This window comes from Synchiropus splendidus, chromosome 19, assembly GCF_027744825.2.
Source record: "Synchiropus splendidus isolate RoL2022-P1 chromosome 19, RoL_Sspl_1.0, whole genome shotgun sequence".
Classification (NCBI taxonomy): domain Eukaryota; kingdom Metazoa; phylum Chordata; class Actinopteri; order Syngnathiformes; family Callionymidae; genus Synchiropus; species Synchiropus splendidus.
In genome coordinates, this window is record NC_071352.1 from 16,365,684 (window position 1) to 16,388,540 (window position 22,857).

The 22,857-nt window shown below is 49.7% G+C and overlaps 1 protein-coding gene across 2 annotated transcripts; it reads left to right on the forward strand.

The window, feature by feature from the left end:
• Positions 1-337: 337 nt before the first annotated feature.
• ngfra (nerve growth factor receptor a (TNFR superfamily, member 16)) lies at positions 338-21,549 on the forward strand. 2 transcript variants are annotated; one of them, XM_053851125.1, is made up of 6 exons: positions 338-486; positions 2,605-2,767; positions 7,849-8,211; positions 15,188-15,425; positions 16,136-16,317; positions 18,859-21,549. In XM_053851125.1, exons 1-6 carry the CDS (start codon positions 448-450, stop codon positions 18,909-18,911), a joined length of 1,038 nt encoding a protein of 345 aa, XP_053707100.1. In that variant the 5' UTR covers positions 338-447; the 3' UTR covers positions 18,912-21,549. The 2 variants fall into 2 exon arrangements, with proteins under 2 accessions (XP_053707100.1, XP_053707101.1); XM_053851126.1 differs by lacking the exon at positions 338-486 and adding an exon at positions 561-627.
• The last annotated feature ends 1,308 nt before the right edge of the window (positions 21,550-22,857 follow it).

Genomic DNA, 22,857 nt, shown 5'->3' on the forward strand with positions numbered 1-22,857 from the left:
TGCGTCACTGTGACTCACGGGTTCATGTTGGGGTTGAGTGAGTCATCGCTGCTGGAGAAACAAACTCCTCTTCATCGTCTTATCGGAGCAAATCAAAACTGTAGTGTTACGGTTGAGAATGTCGTGCGCGGGCGAGGGAGGGGGAGGAGGGGGAGGGAGAGGAGCAGGTTTATAGTTACTGCAACAGAATGAGGGGTAATAAAGTCGACCCCCCACTCGCGCGCCTCCCTCTCCTCTGGCTGCTCTCCTCCTCTGCAGTGCACTCGCATCCGAGCGTCCCTCCGCGCAGGACGCTCTCCTCCTCCTGCTCCTCCTCATCTTCTGGAGTCATCTGCTGCTGCTGCTGCTGCTGCTGGACCACCATGAGTTGTGCTCCCGGACGGAGCTCCACGTAGCGCCGCTCCCTCTCGTGCTTGTGCTCATCATCCGCGCGGGACCGGACGCAGGATGACGGCTGCTCTGCCGCTGCTGCTTCTGTGCGCCACGGTGAGTCGTCAGTGCGGAGGGGGAGCCCTCGCTCGGTTCGATGTGACCATGTCAGCTCGGTTCACCTCGCACGCCACGGTCGAGGGAAGTTTCCAGCGCTGGCCTCCACTCTGATCAGTTTCACAGCACTTTTGGTTCGAGGTACTGGGACTTTTTACTGTCTAAAATTCATTTTTCATGAGTGAGAACAGGTATTTTCAAATCAGCGTTTTCATAACATGATCAAATTATTAAATTCCAAAAGTATATTGACGTTTTCTTCACGCTAGTGAATAAATTGTTTCTTGAATTATAAGTTCTAATATTTAATATTTTCAATTTCATTATAATTTTCACGTTTTTAGTGGATGTAGGGGGATTTTGTCTGAATTTTCCCCCCAAAATGATTTTTTTGTTTGTTTTATACGTTTGATATTCACATTTGTTTTTTATTTAACTTTAAATTCTTTTACTGTGAAAAAGATGTAGCAAATACTTTTTGGGTCTTAATAACATTGAATTAAAAAAAAAAAAATCAAATTCAAAACTGAATAAACGATGGAGTTTTTCTTCACCTGTCTTTCTCCATCTCACTTTCATTGTTTTATTTCATTGTTTTGTTTCTATATCCGTGTAATTTATGCCCAGTGGGTTTCTCAGTCGAGTCCTAAATGATTAAACTCTCACACACTGTGATGAAGAGATCAGCAGTGGCTGAAACTGCGCGGCGAAGAATGAGATTTCATCTGGAGGCTTTTGTCTGATTCAGTAACAAGATTACTGCCCGAGTCTGCTTTGAATAAACGTTGACGCTGAGCAGCCCGAGCTGATTAAGTTCAAACCCCTCCGTCTTCCACACACACAGCTGCGGGAACTTGTGGCGGCGGCTCTGCACACTGGAGAGAGCGCCTCCTGCTGGTGTGTCAAACTGAGACTGGAGCTGCAGACTCGCTCCAGCCGACAGGTGCCAGGAGACAGTTTGGAACGGAATCCGCCCTTTTACTGGGTCTTAAAATAGAGTGAGGGAGGCAGTGGTGCCGCGCCAGGGTCGACCTCTAGAGGGCGCTGGCACAGCAGAGAGAGCGTCCCGCTACGGTTGCTCCGCCCATCTTTCTCAAATCATCACTTTGTGCTCCTCCCTACCGTTTCTCTTTCTGCGCCCTTTTGTGAGCGTAGCCTTGAAGCTAGTCCAGTTAAAGCTGTGGTTATGCTGATACAAGTTCTGGGCTACAAACCTACAAAACAGTTCTTCTTCATGGCATGTTCAGGATTAGACACTAGGGCGACCTGTCGTGCCTCTGCACTCAAATGTTTGGATTGGCTAAAGCCGGCAACACGGCGGCGCGTTTGGTCGGCAGCAGCTGCCACAATTGGCCTCCGTCATCACGCGCGCGTATTCGCGCGCACGTCCCCGGCCGCTGTTGTGGCAGCTGGTTTTCGGGTGTTTGGGATCAAATTAAATTTAGAAATAAACTCTACAACGGAGCGTGAAATCGGCTGAGAGTGCAACACAGCTGGAATGTTTTGTGAGGAAGTCGGAGGGAAAGGATGCTGTAAATTCGGGAGGCTCCCTCCGTGGCGACTCTCCAGAGATGCTGGAATGTATCGTTCTAGCAGACGCCGTAAAGATGGAGGCTGGAGCGTTACGTAACAGGAACATGAAAGACTTGCAGATCGTGACTCCAGTCAGCATTGTTGTGGTCAGTTGGGGTCCATCGCCATAGCAAACAAGAGCCAGAGAAAATGAGTTTACCAGGAAGGAGGAGTGCAGCTACAGTATGAGGACAAAAAATAGGGAACAGTTCTCAAGATTCCGGATCCTTCTTGACCTTTTTTTCCCTGGTCTTCCTGCGCTCAGTAGTTGGTGTCAGAGTGTAAATGATTTCTCAGCTGTAATGAGGAGCTCATTCACACGTGATTTTACGGCTACTGCCTCGTCCCTTTCACCATTAGCGCTGCCCCGAGGGGGAGCCCTTGAAGCTAAACATTGTCCGGTCACCGTGATTTACGACAGGTCCTGATGCCGGTCGGATTTAAATGGCAAAGCTGGACAACTGGAAGTGATTTCGCCGAGGCGTTGGTGTCGGAAAGTGACCCGTGTTTCCCTGCTGAATGACGTGTGTCTGGCTGCTTCCACAGATGGCGTTACTGTTGGCGTCGAAGACTGAGCGGGCGGTGCAGCTCCCCTGCGAGTCGGGCGAGTACACGGTGGACGGCGAGTGTTGCCTGGAGTGTCCACCAGGGGAAGGTGTGGTGAGGAAGTGCGGCGCCAAGCAGACAGTCTGCGCCCAGTGCTTGGACAGTAAGTCCCAACAGACTCACAGCGTCATCGATTTGCTCTTCATATTGACCAGGTTTAACTAGCTTGTCGCGAGCGACTTGCAGAAATGCTGTTGTGTGAGTTTGTGTCCATAAAGTTTCAACTGCGCCACACAAGAATCCAAACATTTACTCGTCTCGGCGAAGAAACGATTCATTGGTTTGCCCAGCTCCCATCACGTTGTCCAAACACGCTAATGTTCCGTTGATGGACTGTAACCGCGCGTGTCATCATCTTCATCAGCAGGTTTACGTTGGCGCAGTGACATCATTGACTTGCAAAGTTTGATTTTCCTTATGTTTACACGACTCGATGCGCTGATCTGAGGGAGGAATTCATGAATTCGATCCCTGTAAAGGTCTCCAAATGGTTTCGGTTACATCTCTGCTCGGGCTGTGAACGATTAGCGCTCTTCTCTTCCGGGCCAGGGGCCAGCGGCGCTGCCGCACAGAGGAAGGTGCAAGCGCCGCTCAGGATTCACTCCGTCCACGTCACAGCGTTTCACTTCACCTCACAATCCCTGTGGAGTAGGGAGGAGCCGCGAAGCCGTGACAAGACAAATGAGTCTCAACTGGCGGGTTGAAAAATGCCGAGCTGGCCATTTGGGCTGGATAAGTGAAAACACGTGTAGCGCTGTGTGATGAACGTCCAAAAGCAGCAGTCAATTATTAGAGTTAAGTGCGTCAATAACTCGACATGTCAGCTCTGCACCAGTGACTGACAGCACGTTTCAAACATCGAGTCGTGTCAAAGAGGATTTATTGTTGAGGCTAATGAGGCTAACCATTGGCATCTGTGGGTTTAGCTTTAACTGGGGGGAGGCCCGGGGACAGACCTGTGACACGCCGCACCCAGGGTCACAGGTTCCTGAAGAGAGGGAAGCCTGGGCCTCTTTCCTCCGGCGGCTGCCTCCCCGACCTCGATGGAAAAGCAATAGACGGACCTCAACAAATCAAAATGACGGCGTGTTATTGTGTTGCCGTTTGAAGCTGCAGACGCTGCCGATAACAGGCCTCTATCTCCGCGCGTGGACTCCCAACGGACGCGATACATTTATCTCAGGTTTATTAACTCCTCCGTGAGGCTGCCAATCAATTTACGAGCTCTGCTGAGTGGCGTCGGAGGATCTGGAGGCCGCGACCTCCTCATTTAACATTCACACATTCTCACTCTGCTGATCCGGCTAATGAAACTTGCTAAAAGGCTTATTGTGCCAGGAACGGCGCAACAATGAGCCGCGCGCCGCCGTCCCTTCCCTCCCGCTGATAAACACGTCAACCCTCCGGAGGTCCTTTTCAATTTCCGCTGCGAGTGTTTCTGCATCCGATATAGTTTTAATTTGGGGCGATTACATCTTAATGCACCTGAGGCTCCGCGCTGAGGCGGCACGGCCGTGTTCGACGCTGAAACCCATCAGTGTGTTTTGAAATGAATAATAGAAGAGCAACGCGTCCATTTCCTGTTTCATGGTAAATATGGGTGACTCCTTATTTACCACGACTCGCCTTAATTCACCACTTCCTGCCTCCCCTGCCCCCCTCTCCACGCCACAGACTCTTGATCTTGGCCTGGGACGAGTGCTGGAGTCAGCACTGCTGAAATATTTATGGGTCTCTTCCACTTTCACGGGCCATCACGGGACTATGGCAGGCCTGGCCGTGGGCCGCTCCGGAGGGTCTCGCAAGCCTGACTGTTTTGCCAGAATGTGTCAGATTTGTTTTCCGTTTAGTCGACTCGGATTCAAAGCAGACTGAGAGCAAACACGGATTCCTGGAAATCTCCGCCTGCTTGCTGTCACGTCGACCAAGGATGGGTTACATTTTTACGTATTTGCCAGATTTGAGATTTGGAGAATATTCCATGGCCGCCTGAGACCCTCTGGCAAAACAGAGGTTGGGATAGCCTCATCCCCGAAGGTGGCGCTGCACACTGGCTCCACCTACAGTTCTGCTGACGCCCTTCACCTGTCTCTACTTGGTGTGGACAACCATGGAATTTAAAGACTTCCTGTTGTATCGCAGCACTCTGCAGTACTCCACTCACATACCATCGAAAGGGCCCCACCTCCTCGCCACCCTCCTCGCCCGAATGTGTCACTCTGGCTTGTAGCTAGCCATGTAAGCCAAGAACATGAACAGGCTAATGTCACTCTGCAGGACTGTTGTGAAGTCTGCAAGCCTGTTCAACCCCTTAAAGAGCGGTTGGGTGGAGGCCATTCAACCCGATCACACCCCTATGTGAGCGGGCGACGCCACAACGTCAGAGTGAGGCGTGTCTCAAGATGGACCTCTTAGATCATCAACCCTTTCAATGGAGTAAAAACGTCTTCCTTCCCTGTGGGGCAAGAGGCGTACCGGAGACTTCCTTCAGCTCTCTTCAATGAAGTCCATTAAATGCCCCTCATGTGGCTCTCCTCCTTATTGATGTCGTCTTCCAAGCCACTGTGACTGGAACGGTAGTTTGAGGGGCTTAATATACCAAGTGATGCAATACTTCATGTAGCGAGGAAGCGCCATCCCATGCCTTTCCTCAGCCCAACTGCCAGGATGCGCCGTGGAAGGCTTCGACCAAACGACTGTGTTGAAGGCTTCCTTTTGTCGTCAGCATCCGACGCTAAAGGCCACCTTCCCTAGGTCAATATGCTGCGCCGTGTGAGTGAGGATGGGTTGACACTGAATGACACTGGAGTCGGCCCACAGCTTATCTGGTGTGAGGCGTTCACAACATTGCTGTGTCTCTCTCTCTTCTCATTCACAAGAGCCAGGGTCCCTCAGGCAGCCCTTCAGCTGGGGGCCCACCCTGCTGCACAGGACAGGACTCGCGCCTGGCGCCGTGTTAGGGGTCGGGCTTCCTAAGGAAGGCGATCATGGGGGCCATATTCTGGACCCTGGCTGTAACAGTCATCCACTACTCTGACGTGAAACACTTCAGTATCAGAAAACAAATTGGATTTCGCACTGAAACAGAAACGCCTGGTGGACTGGACTCACTCGTCAGTGACAGCTGGGACTCGCGTGAGTCAGTCCAAAGTTGGATTTCTGAGTACAACAAAAGAGGAAATTGCATTTTTTAAATTTTCTTCCTGGCAGGGACACTTTTCTTTTCATGTACGATAACAAGAGACATGAGCAGCATCGCTAATGCTACAAGTTTAATAACCAGTCTTGTTTAACAACAACATATCGGAAAACACATCTGTTTGTCGTTTGAGGGGAAGGAGAGCGGATCAGAGCGTCGAGGTGATAATCGAACGCAGACAAATGTGAAATCTTTGATGAGATCAAAGTGCCTTGACACTAAAGTGACACCACAGAGAGACTGACGCTAAAAGCTTTACACCTAAAGTGCTGATTGTGGCCGTCGCAGCGCGGCTTCAAGGCCAGAGCTACATTATTGATGGCGCTAATGGGGCTGAGAGGCATCCGTGTTTTTGAAAGGAGGAGGGGGCAGCGGGCTCTGATTCACCCCTCCCTCCAGCGCCGTCCTTCTTTCCATCTGAGTTCAGAGGTGGACGTGAAAGCTCCTGTCACCGTGGCCGCTCCGTTTACATTCGTGCTTCCCCCAAACATCCTGATGTAGCTCATCCTCTGAGGTCCTGGTCCAGGTCCGCGCTCTCTGCCGGAGCGGAGCGCATGACTCGCTGCTGGCGATGTGGATCCCTGGGGACTTTTCCTTTCCAACTCCTCAATCAGATGAAAGAGCTGGCGCACACACCGGACACCCACGCAGAAACTCACTCTCACTTCCTGTTGAGAAACCAGTGCATATGGTGGTGTTTAGATGTGTTTACACACAGCAAGGCTGCTCAAGCATGCGAGTCAAAATTAGCAAGGCGCGACGCAGCGACTGAGATGACTGATGGGAGCCTCACCCGCCGAATACAAAGAAAACAGCCTGGCCTCTGAGCTCTGCTGTTGGCTGCGGCCACTCGGTGACACACAAGGCGTGTAGGACCCGACTCGCCCCGCGGCCCCGCCTCCTTCCATCATCTCTTGCTCCGTCATGTTTCAGGCTTTTCTCTACAAATGAACTGCTTCCAATTATTTCTTCCCGAAATGGACCGGTCGGTTTCACTCAGCCGGTCACTCACTCGGCTTCCCACTGCTGTTTACAAGGTGTTTGGAGAGCGTGTCGGGGTTTACTCGCACTTGAGACTCACAGCGTTGTCGGGCTCCTTCACACTCTCCGGTTTGTTTGGAGTAACACCAGCGTTAACTGGAGTGCTCCGAGTGTGTTACCACCTCAGTGAGTCGTCACCAGCTTACACAAGCGTGGTGGCAGTTGGAGCACGACTCGACCAGATGAGGGGATGAGCTTGTGCAGTAAGGAGCAACAACTCATTCATCCATTCATCAGTGAATGGATGAATGGTTGGAAAGATGATTTTAAGCCAGTAAAACACTCATGGTTGGATGGAAAAAACAGATGGATGGATACACGTACCGGTTGGAACAAAGTTGGTCGGCTGTGTGACATATTTCTGACACTCGCGACAGCTCTCATTTCAAACGCCCCACAAACATACAGAAAATTGGGAGCCGGCAACGCCTTCAGACACCCGAACTGCTATCAGTGCTGACACACACCCGCTCACACGCCATCCATTATTCAGCAGGCATCCAATTATAACCCAAATAATTCCACCTAAACTTGATGTGCTTAGCCTCACTGTCAGTCGGCCGCTAGTCCAGCAGTGTTTGAAACCAAACGATGAATTATTCACACCTGCTGGTCAACCTTTTCCTCGGCGGCACCTGACTGACCTACCTAGTTCCTCAACTACCTTTCTTTCATTCACAACCCGCCAAGTACAACATATTTCACCTGCTAACTTGGTGACCTGCCGACCACTCCGCTCACCAACCGGACCAATGACCTCCTCATGGAGTGTCTGGCGTTCTGTTGCGGCTCCACGAGCAGCAGGATCAATATCATAACTGCACACAGGACACGCGGCACAAGAGCACCTTTCTGCACAATTCGACGTGTGCTCTCCTTTTATGAACCTGCGGGGAGTGTGAGTAACGTTGCCCGTTCTTTCTATTCTCTCCCTCTGTCCTCAGGCGAGACCTTCTCTGAGAACTACAGCCACACCGAGGTGTGTCGGCCCTGCACCGAGTGCACGGGCCTGATGCGCATGGACACGCCTTGCACCGACTCCAACGACGCCATCTGCGTTTGCAAGTACAACTTCTTCTTCAACCGCATCAGCGGCCGCTGCGAGCCCTGCACCGTGTGCCCGGCGGGCCAGGGCGTGTACTCGCACTGCGAGCACTTTCACGACACCGTGTGCGAGGAGTGTGTGGACTATACCTTCTCTGACCGGGAGAGCTCGCTGGACCCCTGTTTGCCCTGCACCATCTGCGACGACGAAACCGAGATCCAGCTGGACGTCTGCACGCCCACCAGCGACTCCGTCTGCCACAGTGAGTCGAAAATACAATGCAGGGTTTGGGGGGTGTTCAAAATTCCAGACACAGATGTCTACAGGTCATATTCTGCAAATTATATTCTAAAATATAAATATAAATAAAAGCAATTTTCAACAGACGTCAGTGTCCCCATTGAAGGCTCACGCTAGCTAGCATATAGTGTCGCTGTGAGATTCAAAAGACGCAGCCAAATCCTCTTTCACTCCTGACGCACAGCCTATTCATGGCTCCCAGGCTGCATTAAATAACTGGGCGGGGAGGATTTGGCCCCCGAGCCTTGAGTTGGACACATGTTCTGCTGGGTTTCAGTGAAGCTGCAGCTGTTGGGAGGGTCATGCTCCTCCACTCCATCCATAATACACTGCACAGAGTAACAAATAATTGCGAGAAAATAATAATGCTAGCTCCTTCCTGCTAACCTCGCTCCGCAGGGATCCACGTATGAACACTTTCAGGGCCGAGCTTTCACTTGCCACTTCCACACCCGACACATGCTGCCAGCTCGGGTCAGCTGGGAGCTCAGAATAGCAGGAAGTTGAAAGCTTTGGCACCGAAAGGTCAAAGACTGTTGACGCGCCGACGATGAATCAGCCGCTCGCCCACAAAGCCCAAACGCAGGACGCCTTCAAGCCTTGAGTGCCGGACGAGGCGTGAAATAACCGCCAGGCTCCCAAGTTCAGAGATCAACGCTCTGCGAAGAAAGAAACTCAGGAGGAAAGTTTAACAAAATAACCTTTTCCAAAATCACACACGAGATAATGGGCTGCTCTCAGCGTTTCTAAAGCCCCTCCCTCTGTCCAACATGGCCCCAAACGTTCAGGGTTTATCAGCGACTATTGTTCATGAATCAAAGGGAGAATCATTTCAGGTTCAACACGTCACTCACTTTGTTGAGTCAGATACAATTCCTGTCTGAGTCCATGAGTCAACTGCGCTTAGAGTCAATGCGAAGAACGGTGGCATCACTTCCTGTTCCTGCTGCAGATATTTCAGAAGAGTTTGTTGTTTCACTCATTAAGGTGATTCTGGCTCACTTCCTGTCTGGCAAGCAAAAGTAGACATCACGTCCTGTTTTTTTACCGAGCGATTCTGAGCCAGAGCCATCAGGTTATTCTTGTCGTTGTGTTGAGGGGCATGAACGAGTCTTGTAGAGCAGCTTGAGTCATAGAGACACACTCAGTCCAGTTTGACTCATCGAACATGAGTCACTTTAGTTCAGTAGCATCGAGCTACAACTGAACTTCCTGTTCAGTAACATGAGGTAAGAGTCGGACTGACTTGCTGTTTGGTGAAGCCACAAAGAACCGACTCGCCCTGCTGCTGTGCCGAGTCATTAAAAAGACGTCCCCACCTTTCTCACTGGTTCCAGCCTCATTTGTAGACGTCTCATAAAAAGACTCAAAACACGATCATTAAATTCATGGCAACATAAATCTTGAGTGTCAAGTTCAGTCGATTGGAAGGGAATCAAAATGGCTGCCAGGAAAGAAAAAGTTGTGAGTGTCCCCTCCCGTCTTTGGCTTCGTCCAAGGGCTCATGTCATAAATCTCCAACGCTGCGATGACACTCCCGTCCCAGATAGCTGGAACACTGCTTTTCCGTAACTCCTCAGTTCTGCCATGGAAACATCTGAATCCGCACGGAGCGACGACAGCGAGTACAGTGACGGTCTGTGGCAGCCGTTCGTCGGCCACCCACGCGGCTCACCTTTGACCCGCTGTGACCTGAGACATGAGTCGCACTCGAGAGAGCGGAGATGGCACCGCAGGCGACAGATGAAAGAGGAGCCCTGTCCCGCGACAACAGCGGGTCACGGGTGTGGTCGCCCTGTCGAGATGGGGTTTCCAGACTCTCTGACTGGCCCAGCGTTTCCGAGTGACCAAACAGGACGTCTCATTCTGGGGCAGTCTTGGCTCTGAGCACTGGGAAGAGGGACGCGAAACAACCTCTCTCTCACAAGTGACGCTCTGGAAAGCAGCAACGAAAAGTGAAAGCAAACCTCTCCTAAATGTCTCATGTGTTCATCAGGCTCATCCAGGTGAGCTGAAACATGAATGGCGCCACCTAGCATCAAGCAACAGGAAACCCGACCACGCCTCTCGTTCGACCTTTTCGGAGGAATACAAAGCTATGGTCACTTCCTGTGCAGTGTCTGGAATCCTCCTCTTGATAGATGGATGTCTGCGGCCAGACTTTCTAAGTGCTGTGTTGGTGGGAGTCTGATACGAGTCCAGGGACGACTTGATCCTCAGATCAGGTTTCGCTGAGTGACCTCCACACTCCAGCTTACGACGCTAACACCTTTTTTTTCTTTCCAAAATCAATATAGAGGACGAGGGCCGAACAAAAGCGGCACCCCTCTCCCCCTCCGACGCATGTGCGGCCCTCTTTGATGTGTAATTTCAAGCACCACCTGCGACTCCGTCATGGCCGAGGCTTTTTAAGTTTTCAATGAATAAACGTTGGGCATGCGTCGGCAGGGTGCGAGGTCGGGGGGATTAGCAGGGATAAAAGAGTGAAATCATATTAACTTGATTCACAGACAAAGCTGTGAAGTTTGAGGTCAGGGCTGAGGCTTTTAACAGCGTATGAAAAAGTGCAACAAGACTGAAATATTGAAGTAATTACACATGCATTACACATTTAAATCGTGGAAATGATAACATATAGACAGACAGACAGACAGACAGACAGACAGATAGATAGATAGAAGATTTTTGTGATGAGCCAGAATACATAAAAAATAATAATGAAAGTCACAATAAGAAAATCTATTTAAAAAAATACATTCATTGTGATTTAGAATTTCAGTGCAAATTTCGCTAAAAATAACACTCTGGAGAAGAAGACAAAAATTGTGTATATCACCAAATCTAAAATTAAGAAATAAATAAAACCTAAAGGTCCGTAGTTTTTAAAGAAAAAGGAACTGGACAGGAGGCAGTTTTATTGTACCAAAAACGGAAAAAAAAACCCACACAACCAACATAATAACAGAAAATCCAAAACATACTGAGTAAGTTGACTAAACTGAATTAAAGTGGAACATAAACTGAGGACAAGCAGTGAAACTGTCGAAGCAGGAAGCTCATTGACTCTTAAATAAAGAGTCAACTGCAGCCAAGTAACTGACACTGGAGGAGAAGAGAAAAGGAAGGCTGACCTCAAACAGCCGTGCGTGTCTGTGTAGTCAAGCAGCGACAGTGTACAACAACCTGGACCTCCAGCAGGCAACAATGAGCAGCCTCAGAGATGCTACATGAGAGCGTCTTCACCGTCTCTGTGTAAATAGCCCAAGTCGATAAAGGTTCAGCCCCATGAATGAAGCGCCTGGTCCTGCGGCAGCTGCGCTCGCCGACACGAGAAGCTGGCCAGTGTTCATTCACGCTGCAGGCTAATGACTCCAGCTCATCAGAGCGCTTCACAGCAGCCCTCTGTTCCCTCCCCTCCCCCGTCCCCCGTCCATCCATTAACCCTCAGGAGCCGGAGAAAGCTGGCTGGCTTGGAGCGTGATGGATGGACCGAGCATCAGGCCACGGCGGAAGATTGAGATACAGAGCCGTGACGGAGAGGGAGGGTGCGTGTGTGGCGGCTGATAAAGAGGTCATTGTGTGTGTGCTGCTCTGCTCATCTCCGAGCTGAGCTGACGGATGTTGTGACATCAACCATCAAACAAGATCTTTAACTGGAGGACCCTCGGGGCTCTGCCCTGATCAAGCGCGCCTTCGCCTTTTAACGTTGCAGTTTCCACTTTCAGTTTGGTCCAAAAAGTATCACCCTCAAGTTTGAATTCCAGTGATGACCTTGAGTGTCTGAGCACCTGAAGCTCACCGCTTCATCAAACTGCCCCACTCGTTCCACCCCTGACTCGACAGCCTGGTGCGAACGGTGTGTTCCAGATGTGCTGGGAACTGGGAGACTCACAGCAAAGCTCCTCCCATGATGTCACCTGATGTAAGTCAGAAAGTGAGCGCCCAATCCAAGATGGCTTCCCTGGATGAAAACAGGAAGTACAAGTTTTGAATCAAGGAAAGAAACACATTCCGTGATTTGTGTTTCCTCTTCATCTTGTAGGAAATATAGTTGTTAACAGAGCATAAGTAATTTCGTATTTAGCATTTGTCAATCTTCTGTTCCGACTTCTGTCAGTCCAAGCTCCGACTTCACGCGTTACTTCCTGTTAGGTTGACGCTCCGGTTGTTGTTGTCTTGAGGCTCGTCGCGCTCATGCGTAGCGCCGTGCTAACACAGTGGCGGGCACCTTCAGAACATCTCTCCATGTGGCTCGTCTCTCCTCACCCTCTCCACACCTGCTGCCTCTTCTTCACAGCTCCATTTGATCACAGAGAAGTTTCCAAGAAGTCCATTCTCCTGTTAAACAGGAGTGTTGGGTCACAGTGATCCTGGAGAGCGACTCCCTGCTGTGTCCTCTGCAGAGCCCTCGCGTGTGCCAACCAAAGCTGCCTCCTCCTCGTCCTCTTCCTAAAACACTCTCCTGCTCTCGGAGCGATCGATGCCTGTGGTGTAAATCCACCTTCAGCACACGTTGCCGGATGAGGGACGACCCGGACTGACCGATGAACTCTGGTTCATTCAGATGTCTTTGATTCACTGTAGCGCGCCTGACTCGCACACGCTCACGTTGCCCGCTCAAGTCCGCCGCTAGAAACGGAACAACCTCCCAAGAAAGGTCAAGAAACACATGTAATGCAGACGCCCGTGCTCCTCTCCTCTGAAGGCCACGTCCTTTCAGTCAGGTCCGAATCAATAATGCCGCTTTAAATAGGCTTCTGCATTATTTCTGTGTTTCTAAGTTTGGCTGGCACAAGTGCGCTGCTCTGTCGGCGAAAGATACAGTCTGACATTTCAGTAAACCAATCCCCCCCCCGCTGCAGGGCGAAGGAATGCCGTGTCATCACCAAAGTGCCTTTAATGTCCAACAGAAGGTCTTCGTCCGCATCAGCTTCCCATCGATGAGACTTCTGAAGGGAACATGCCGCTTAAATAAGAGTGATGTGACAGGCTTGTGATGGTCCGGTGATCAGTCGCCGAACCACATCAGACGGAACAATTGTTCATCAACGTTCCCACTTTATTCCGAAAAGTCTCATGGGGCATTGTTGATAGATGATACTGGAGACTGATGTGGAAGGAAGCAATGGGAAAGAATGTCCAATTGAATTGTCACGTATCTTGGGAACCGCCTCTTCAGCTCCTCGAGTCAAGGTCAGGCAAGCTTCCTGCTGGTGTCAGGTCATGGTTCAGGGTCACTGCTAGCTGGAGTGTTATCCTTCAGCACTAGCCTTACCGCTAGTTTAGGATATGTTGTTCTCACAAGGTTTGCTTTGATGTCAGAGCAACGGTGAAGGTTCAGGCTTACTGTTCAGGCCGCGCTCACTGTTCTAGGGTTCTACCCCCCCGAGACTAGGATTTTGATTTTGAGGGAGGGGGAAGAATCCTGGGGTGAACCCTGTATCATCCGGAGTTCAGGCAAAGGTCATCATTGATGTCAGGGTTCAGCCGTAGTCATCTGTGGTTGAGGGTTTGTCATTCAGATGGTTGCACTGGTTTCAGAGTTCAAGCTGGGGTCAGGTAGGTTTCAGGAAGAGTGTTCAGCCCAGTGTGCAACACAGGCTCCAGGGTCAAGGAAGAGGTTGCCGGGCCCGATTCACCACTGGTTTAGCGTTCACTCTTTCAACAGGGGTGTCAGTGTTACTGTGGAAGCTTGGCTCAGGATTTATGGGGCCACTAAGGCAGAAGGTTTCTGGATCTCCATGAAAGGTATTGACAAACCTTCAGGTGAGGGTCACCACCAACAGGTTGGAGTCAAGGTGACGCTGGCCTAGCCTCATTTTTGTTTATGATCATTGGCAGCATGCAGTTGAAATGGTTCCTACTGAGCGTGATGACGTTTTGTGCTGCAGCGAGGCCTAAGAGGGCGCTGCTGCATCATCACAGAGAGCTGATGGAGGCTAAAGACCACGTGGGGTCGATATAAACGCACGTCCGCGAGACAAGTTGATCTGGAAGAGCTTGACAGGATCAGTGTGGAAAACACCCAACTAAACACCCACGTGTGTCGAGTTCAACTTTGTGGACGCTGCGTTACGAAAACATGGAGAACGTGTCGTGCCGAAAGGGATTGAAGCGTTCTAGCCTTTGCCCTTGGAGAAACCTTTGGGGTTAATCTGGTGTGCAGCAGGATGGAGCTAATGAGGAGCAGCCCGCAGTGCTGGGGCGAATTACCCCAACCTGGCTGGAGCTTCACAGCCAGAGTGCCTAGCTCAGTGGAGCCGACTCGGTGAGATGACTGACCCGACTCTGATGGATCCATAATGGACTTCATGAGTCTTGAATGAGTCTTCAGTGGATGACGGAAACCAGACGAAAGGCTGAACTCAAAGTGACCACCCGCTCAAAGGTCCTGCTTGTGTCCCCCAAGGAGCCACATGGCCCTGATGTCACGCCACAGACAGAGGGCCCATAGAAAGAGGAGTGCGGAGGAAGAAAGTGTGTGTGTCGACAGATATCTGCGGTCGCCGCATCCAGAGCCATCTCGGATAAACAGCTGCCGTGTGCAGCTGGCGAGCTCTGCGGAGCTGGCTATCAAAGACACGTCGCCGAAGAACGCTCCACAGTCCGAGCTCATCAGTGTGTCAAGATCTCAGGATGGGCTCCAGACTGTCCAGAGCGCTGATGTGAACCAGAACCAAGCGTTTCAGCTTCATCTGGAGCGAAGGTTGCACAGGGACCACGAGCTAAACCCACTGCTTTAAAACAATGAAGATTTGAGGGAGTCGTTCAGGAGATACTCAGTGTAGAGCCTCTCCTCCTCCGTGAGGAGACAGCTGGGATGCTATACTGGGTGGAGGACTCTCATTTGAGACTGTATCATGAAGAACTAGATCTGAACTGTCCCGCGATTGTAATGAAGCAGACCGTGTCCTAATATTCTCATGTTTGTCCGACAGACCCCAACCTCCCGACCGACGACCCCCTGACCACCACGGACCCCAGCACGCCTGCGTCCTCCACCAACTTCTTCCTGCTGGACGGCTCCGACAACCCGCCCCCAGGGGGGGAGACCACCACCTCCAGTGCCGGCTCTCCTCGCTTCCTGGGACACGGCTTCAATGAGAACCTCATCCCGGTCTACTGCTCCATCCCTGCCGTGGTGGTGGGCCTGGTGGCCTACATCGTCTTCAAGAGGTGAGTTGGGGCCACTCCTGCGACAGATGCTGCAGAGTCAGGTCATTTCCGTCTGACAACATAGACAAATCAACCCATTGGATTGTGGCTTTTAAACCAAAACATTCAGTGTAAATACTGTGAATGAAAAAGTAAAAATATCAGTCAGCTACAAAGACAAACAATCGCGAGCAAGGACTATTAGATTTGGCACTGACTATGCATGAATATGCAACAAATAAAAATGAATAACATGTTGCAAAAACAATCATAACAAAAATACATATTTTAACAATCTGACAGGTTCAATTAGTTGGAAGTGTTAAGCAAAAAAATACCCCAAAAATGAGCAACAATGATGAATATATAAATAAACAAATAAAAAGAGGGAAAAGAAAATAAGAAAAACAGTCAACAGTGAAAAAAACAAAAGAAAAAAAAGTGTTTGGATAAAAAAAAAAAAAAATCTTTTCCATAAAAGAGAAAAGAAAAATATATTTCTAAAAGCAGGTGACAAAAAGAAGCGGTAACAGAAGAAGGAAACCAGATCAGGTTCAATCTTGTCGTGTGGTTTTGACCAGGCTGTGCTGTGAATTGAATGAGCAGAACTTGTAGTTCGGACACGAGTACTCGCAGTGGAAGGACGGCGCTGCGAGGCAGAAGACGTGCCGCCCGTCTGCGTCCCTTCATGAACGTTTGGTTGTCGCTCCTCACCAGTCTCTCCTTCGCAGGTGGAACAGCTGCAAACAGAACAAACAGGCGGCCAACAACCGCGCGGCGACGGAGAACCAGATGGTGACGCCGGAAGGCGAGAAGCTGCACAGCGACAGCGGCATCTCGGTGGACAGCCAGAGCCTGCAGGAGCAGCAGGCGCAGGCTGAGGCCTCGCGCTCGCACACGCAGGAGCAGATCGGTGAGTCAATCCACGCTTCCACTTGCTCCTCTGGAAGATTGCCAGGCGGCGCGTCACGCGGCTGACAGGTGACTCGCCATCTATCTTGAGACGGAGGACATGTTAGAAATGTCATGTATCGCTCGTAACCGAAGAAGCGCGATCCCTGGTCTGCGTCTAAATCGGTCCCTGGAGACTGGTAGCAGGAACATCTGCTGGTGGCGCGAACCAGAAGCTCATCCATCACTGGCGTGTGCACCTTCCTCTCCGCCTCCACACAGCTACTGTCTGATAATTGAGCTAAATATGGCGGCAAAGAGAACAAATGTCAAGAGGCTCTGGTTTCGAGGCCCAGCAAAGGTTCTGCGATGCCCTTTCTGCTCCGCTGCCTCCTGGAATTATTGATCATGCATTTCCAGGAGAACCTTGTGGACTTCCTGCTGAGGCTGAACCTTCAGTGAGGAGCTGTGAAAGAAGCTTCTCACCGTGGCCATTCACGCCGCCGCCGCCGCCGCCGCCTCTGCCTCTCGCTCATTAGCCGCCTGTTTATTCTGGCCGCTCTCAGCGCTCCCGGCGATAGAACCGCTCCGACTCACGGTTTGGACGTTCGACGGCTCATTAGGAGGCGCCAAGTGACGAGGCCCAGGCCGAGCCCAACACTTTATCACGTGCTAATTAGCATCAGTGCAGGCGGCGGAAGCCATTAGAGCGCGGAAGGCTCGAGGATTTCTGAAGAGAAACCAGGACGTGATCCAGAGCTGCTGAGAGGGTTTTGACTGGCAACAGTCAGAGAGGGATTCCCTGCGTGAGTCACCGCCGTGGGCTCCTGCGCCGGCTTGTTTTCTCATCTCCATTAGAATGAACCCCCCCCCACATTAACATGCACCCCTACCCCCCACCCCCACCACGACTGCGCCGCCTCACAAGCTTATGGGAGGCGATTAGAACAAACAAGATGCTGAGCTTTCTCCCACAACACTGCTCTGACTCGGAGAGGTGGAGGCAGCGAGAGAGAGGAGCTCAGTCATCCTGCTGAGACTCAGACCAGACTCCCAGCTCCACCTAAAGAAGACCTGTAAACCTGTGAAATTTATGTCGAAGTTACAGGACCATAAAAAAATCAGAAAGGAAAAATCTGAAGTCAAGAACAAGTCGAGTCAAGGTCAAATGAAAGTCAGAGATCTGGTTTGCCTTTGATTTTCCTCCTCTGTGATTGGTGGCTCGGCAGCAGATTGGTTTGATTCCGTGCAGCACAGCTCGGGCTGATTGAAAGGGTTTGGGAACGTGGCCGACAGCCAGGTGGCCATCGCTGGAGAAGAAGTGGAGAACATAGACGCGAGACAAAAGAGCTGGAAGCTCACAGGGATGCACTGATGAAGTCATCGTTGGGGGGTGTCGCGCTGCATTCCACGCTGGTTTCCATGGTGTCGCTCCATTGGCAACAGGTTGAGAGGTTTGTGGGAATAGAGAACGTTTGTCTCCTCATTCCACTCCTGACGCAGTTTAATGGGCTTGGATGAGTGAGTGACACCGCGGGGCCCCCTGCAGGGAGGAACCGGCTGCTCAAGAAGACTTGGGATGGATGTGAAAATCCAAGACACGGCCACGAGAGAATCATCTGTCTGGATGTAACCTGGACCTCATGTGGAGAGGTGGCTGGAAACTCCGGTCCGCAGCTTGCAGGAGACCAAAAATCCCACTGACTTTTCAGTCAAGCTCTTGTCGCCACACGTGGTTCTCACTCAAACCATCAACTGCCTGTAACGCTGTGAAGGTTTAAGTCACTCTAAAGGACCTCCAGAAGATCATAGTGACTTAAGAAAAATGACAGACCACAAAAGTTAAGAAAAAAATAGTTAAAAATGACCACAAATAGATAAGAAAAAAGAAAGTCTAATCTTATGGTTGAAAACAAGTAACAATAAATGAGAATTGATTTAATAAAAATAAAGAAAAAACAATGAAAATAATTATTTTTCCACAAATTACAATAATATCAAGCAGCCATAATAAATCAATAAAAACTATTAATAAAACATAAAAATTACCACAAAAAGATAAGAAAAAAAACTAGTCTTTATGGTTGAAAAAAAAGTAACAATAAATGAGAATTGATTTAATAAGAATAAAGAAAAAACAATGAAAATAATTATTTTTCCACAAATTACAACATTAAGCAGCCATTATAAATCAATAAAAAGTATATGATACATTTTTATACAATTAAAAATATGAGTTGAAAATAGAGTAAAAAGAAAATCACAATACACTGTAATATTAAAAGAATTTAATACTAAAAATCGTTATAAAAAATAAAATAAATAAAAAATAATTTTCAATTAAAAAAATAGAGATATAGATATAAAAAGTTTCATTAAAAAAGCTGACTGTGGTAAAAATCAAAAGAAATGTATCCATTAAAATAACAACATAAAGGTGTACAAATGTGTGTTTGGTCGTCGAGTGATACTTCGGAGGTCCTGAGAGGTCACTAAAGGTCGTCAGTTGTCGTGTCATTGATCAGTCGACGCTGTTCCTGACCTGCCTGACTTCTCTCCACAGTGGTGAGAGTCGACGGCGCCTCACAACCCAACTCACCCCCCCCCCAGGTCTGAGGATGGAGGGAGCTGCAGCGAAGGCGGGGAGGGAGGAGCAGAGCCAGAGAGCGAGAGATAAAGGCCCCAGCCCCGGAGAACATGACTGTCATGGTGCGCTCAGATACACTGACCGACTCCTGAGAGACACTGGCGGAACATCGCGTCCAGCTACAGTAACTGCTGCTCTCACCGTCCGGTGTGAGCTGGAAGAGCTCCATTATCCCCTCCGAAGCATCAACCTTTTCTCTCCGCCTGATGATGTTCTCACGCCGTGACTCAGCGCCAACTTCTCCCCCAACTTTCTCTTCATTTCCCACAGATGCGTTTCATGGCAGGTTGCCTTGTGAGATGTTTGCGTCAGCGCTGGAGCTCGGCGGGCGACTGATGATGAAAGTGACTCACATTTGAAAAAGGTCAATTACTGCAAAGCCCTGTTTTTTCTTTTTATCCTCCAAGAACTTTTGGAAAAGCTTCTTCAGCTGCTGTGCTCTCCAATGTGTCCGGGTTCGTGGTCCGGGCCACGTAGCCGACTCAGCAGGGTGCCTTCACACAGACCAACAATAACACGTCATACGTCTGTTTACTCAGCACCACAGCGCCACATGCTCTTGCGCCGTCACCTGTAGGCGGCCCAACGCTCGCGACAATCCAGTCCCACCCGTCCAACTTTAGCTAGTGCTAAGCTAAATTAGCAAACCCTGCGTTAACTCGGTTTGACACTACATTCCACACTCCCCCGCCAAAGTTGAGACTTGTTTTGGTTTCCGGTCATCACACACACTGCTGCGCTCTTGTTAGCATACGTGGCTATAAAGCCAGTTCCAGCCGCTCACGACAAATCCTTTTTTCCACGACCTGTAGTCGGGGAACACCTCCAAGAGAAGCGTGTGGTTACAGTGCAACGTGGCGCACCTGTCACTGTGGAGGCGCTAATGCGTAGCTAAGCTTCCCATTAGAGAGAGGCTCTGACAGGGAGGTCGTAATTACCGCCGCTCTGTTTGCCTCTTGTCAGGCTGAAATGCTGGGGCGGCTTGGTGCAGGTCATAAGGGAAAAAATGCCTCTTTGAAAATAACGTTACAGAACTTTCTGTGAACGGCCTCTGTGATATAGAAGCACTTAGCCTGCGGGCACTTTCGGGACTCTTTTATCGGAGTGGAACTCTTTCATGAACCCCGTGCTGCTGCTGCCAGAGCTGAAATACGCTTGTTTCACCAAGACTCCAGCCAAATTTGACTGGAGAAAACAACCCACCCGCTCAGCACCCCGTCCCTTTGGCATAGGACGCCCTCCTTTTAAGGTCAGTTAAAGGAGGTTCTTCTGATCCACGACATGAGATCCCTCAAAACCCAAGTTTTTATTTTCCCTCTCAAAACAAGGGACCCGCTGGGAGCCCAAGTGCCGCCCCGTCTCTGAGGACATTGGGACCTCTACCTCAAACTACGGAGATCCTCTCACGGACCATCTAGGGGCAGGGGTTTGCAGGGTTTTCCGATGGTTCATGGTGGTGTTTGAGACCTGATAGAGTCCAGATTCCTGACCCACGTGTTGGGCGTCCAGATGGGTCCACTTTGTCACATGAGTCACGGGGAACTCTTCAACCTTGTGAGCTCACACCTGATTTGTGATGGAATTGAGAGTAGTACCTCTGTTTTGGGTCGACCTAGCTCCAGGGGTTTTGCAGGGATTTCCAGGAATATCTGGAATGAGAAGTCATTCCAGGTTCTAGCAGGTTGTGTGGGTTTTTTTTTTCTACATGTGAGGCTCTCATGAACTACCAGCTTGATGATGATGATCGAGTGATGAAAGCATGGACCATCTACTAGTCCAGTCCAGCGTGACGCGCCCCACAAAGAGCTTCGGTCACGTCCCAAATGTTCCTGAACCTTCTGGACTTCATTCTAAAGCAGCGACGGCGGCTTTATTGTGAGCATGAGGCGTAATCATGTGACACCCACACACGCTGACACACACACACTCGTGATTCATCCTCACTCCAGCTGCGGCGCTGACATTCAAGCGGCTGCTCTTGCAGTGGCGGCGAGCAGAATGCGGAACAAGAAAACCTCGGCTTCCCTGGGAGCCGCAATCAGCCCCGTCCCCGGAATGGAAAGTGAATTGGCTCGACCCCCCCCACCTCACCTCCCATGGTCTGAGCGGCGAGCCCCCCCATTCCAGAATGTACCACCAGAAGATATGCAACAATATCCAAGCTTTTTCTTTTCAACCTTGTTTTGTAGCACTTGGTAGATGATTGCACTCAAAAGTGTGGACCACGTTTTAAGTGCCTGTATACAGCGTCAGGTGACTTGAGTTATGACTTTAGTACTTCAGTAGGAGACTCCAGAAAACTGTATAACACCACAACTGTGTTGCCTTGTGTGTGCGTGACGCGCAGGAGTCGTCGTCGACGTCCTGGTGGACGTCTGCGTGCTGAAGGTTTTTGCATGCGCAGGGCTTCATCCTCCATTTCTCTGGTCTGAACACCAGGATGAGGACTTTCTGTGGATGAAACTTGCCCAAGTGTAAATGTGAACTTCTTAGAGGGAATGTTCACGGTGAACACTATAATGTACAGAACTATGATGTGAGCAAATGAAATGAACATCTGTTATACAATAAAGGACAGATGTCATTGCAGCGTTGGAGTCTTTGTTTCTTCCTGGACCAATCCGGAGCTCCCTCTCTTGCCTTCCTCTCCTTCATCCTTGGTCCAACTCCGTCTCACCTCTCCCCAGACCATTCCACCTCCAAACCTTTGTCTCCGAACTTCTCTCATGTACGATCTTGTCCTTTCTCCTCATGACAACCTCGCTGACTCTGACTCCTGAGTCGCAGCAATTTGGGCCACATTAGATACTGGGACAGTTGTGAGGGGGCCATTGAGCTGAATGACTGACGGAACTAACAAAAATGGAGGGAAAAAAAGAGTTCAGTTAAACTACAAAATGGTTATTTGGCTCTTTTATTTAGATTCAGAAACATTTTCAATTGCAAGGGGAAAAGAAGAAGGACAAAATAGGAAAAGAAAGACAAGCAAAAAGTTGGAAAACTTTCCGTTATATGTAGAGTTAAACTAATAATTCATAATAAAGCTCCATGATAAAATTGGTAATATTGATGAAATTATTGTTTGACATTTCTTCATGATTGATTTCTTAGCTTCACTGGGCCCCTGGACTTTGTCTTGGTCTCCAGCCGGCCTGCATTCTCTGCTTCAAGAAGTCTGGCTGTGACGTGGTCCTCATGTGAAGAGGTGGCTGGAAACTCCGGTCCGCAGCTTGCAGGAGACCAAGAATCCCACTGACTTTTCAGTCAAGCTCTAGTCGCCACACGTGGTTCTCACTCAAACCATCAACTGTAACACTGAAGATTGAAGTCACTCTGAAGGACCTCCAGAAGATCATAGTGACTAAAGAAAAATGATAGACCACAAAAGTTAAGAAAAATAGAATATAAGAAAAAAAACATCAAAAAATGAAATTTAATTTAATAAGAATAAAGAAAAAACAACGTTTCACAATAAAACTCCATGAACAAAAAATTGGTAATATTGATGAAATTATTGTTTGACATTTCTTCATGATTGATTTCATAGCTTCACTTCCACATGTGGCCCTGGACCTCAGCCTGCCTGCCGGCACTCTCTGATGGTTGAACTAACTGTCTGAACCTTGGCTGCAGCAGAGCCAAGTCACGACCAGAAAGCCAAGCCAAGTTGGACCCGGATTGTTGGAGGAGGAAGACGAGGAGGATGAGCAGTGCAGGTGCCCAAAGAAGAAGAAGAAGAAGAAGAAGAAGAAGAAGGGTGCGGCCGATTCAGGAGCACACGCCCCCTGGTGATGCACTCTGTCGCCCTGCCCGTGTGGCGTGGAACCATCACTCACTTGTGAGAACCAGTTGAACTGCAGACGACATGTAGACACACATGTGGACGAGGCAGCGACTTCCTGGAGAGCCGGGAGG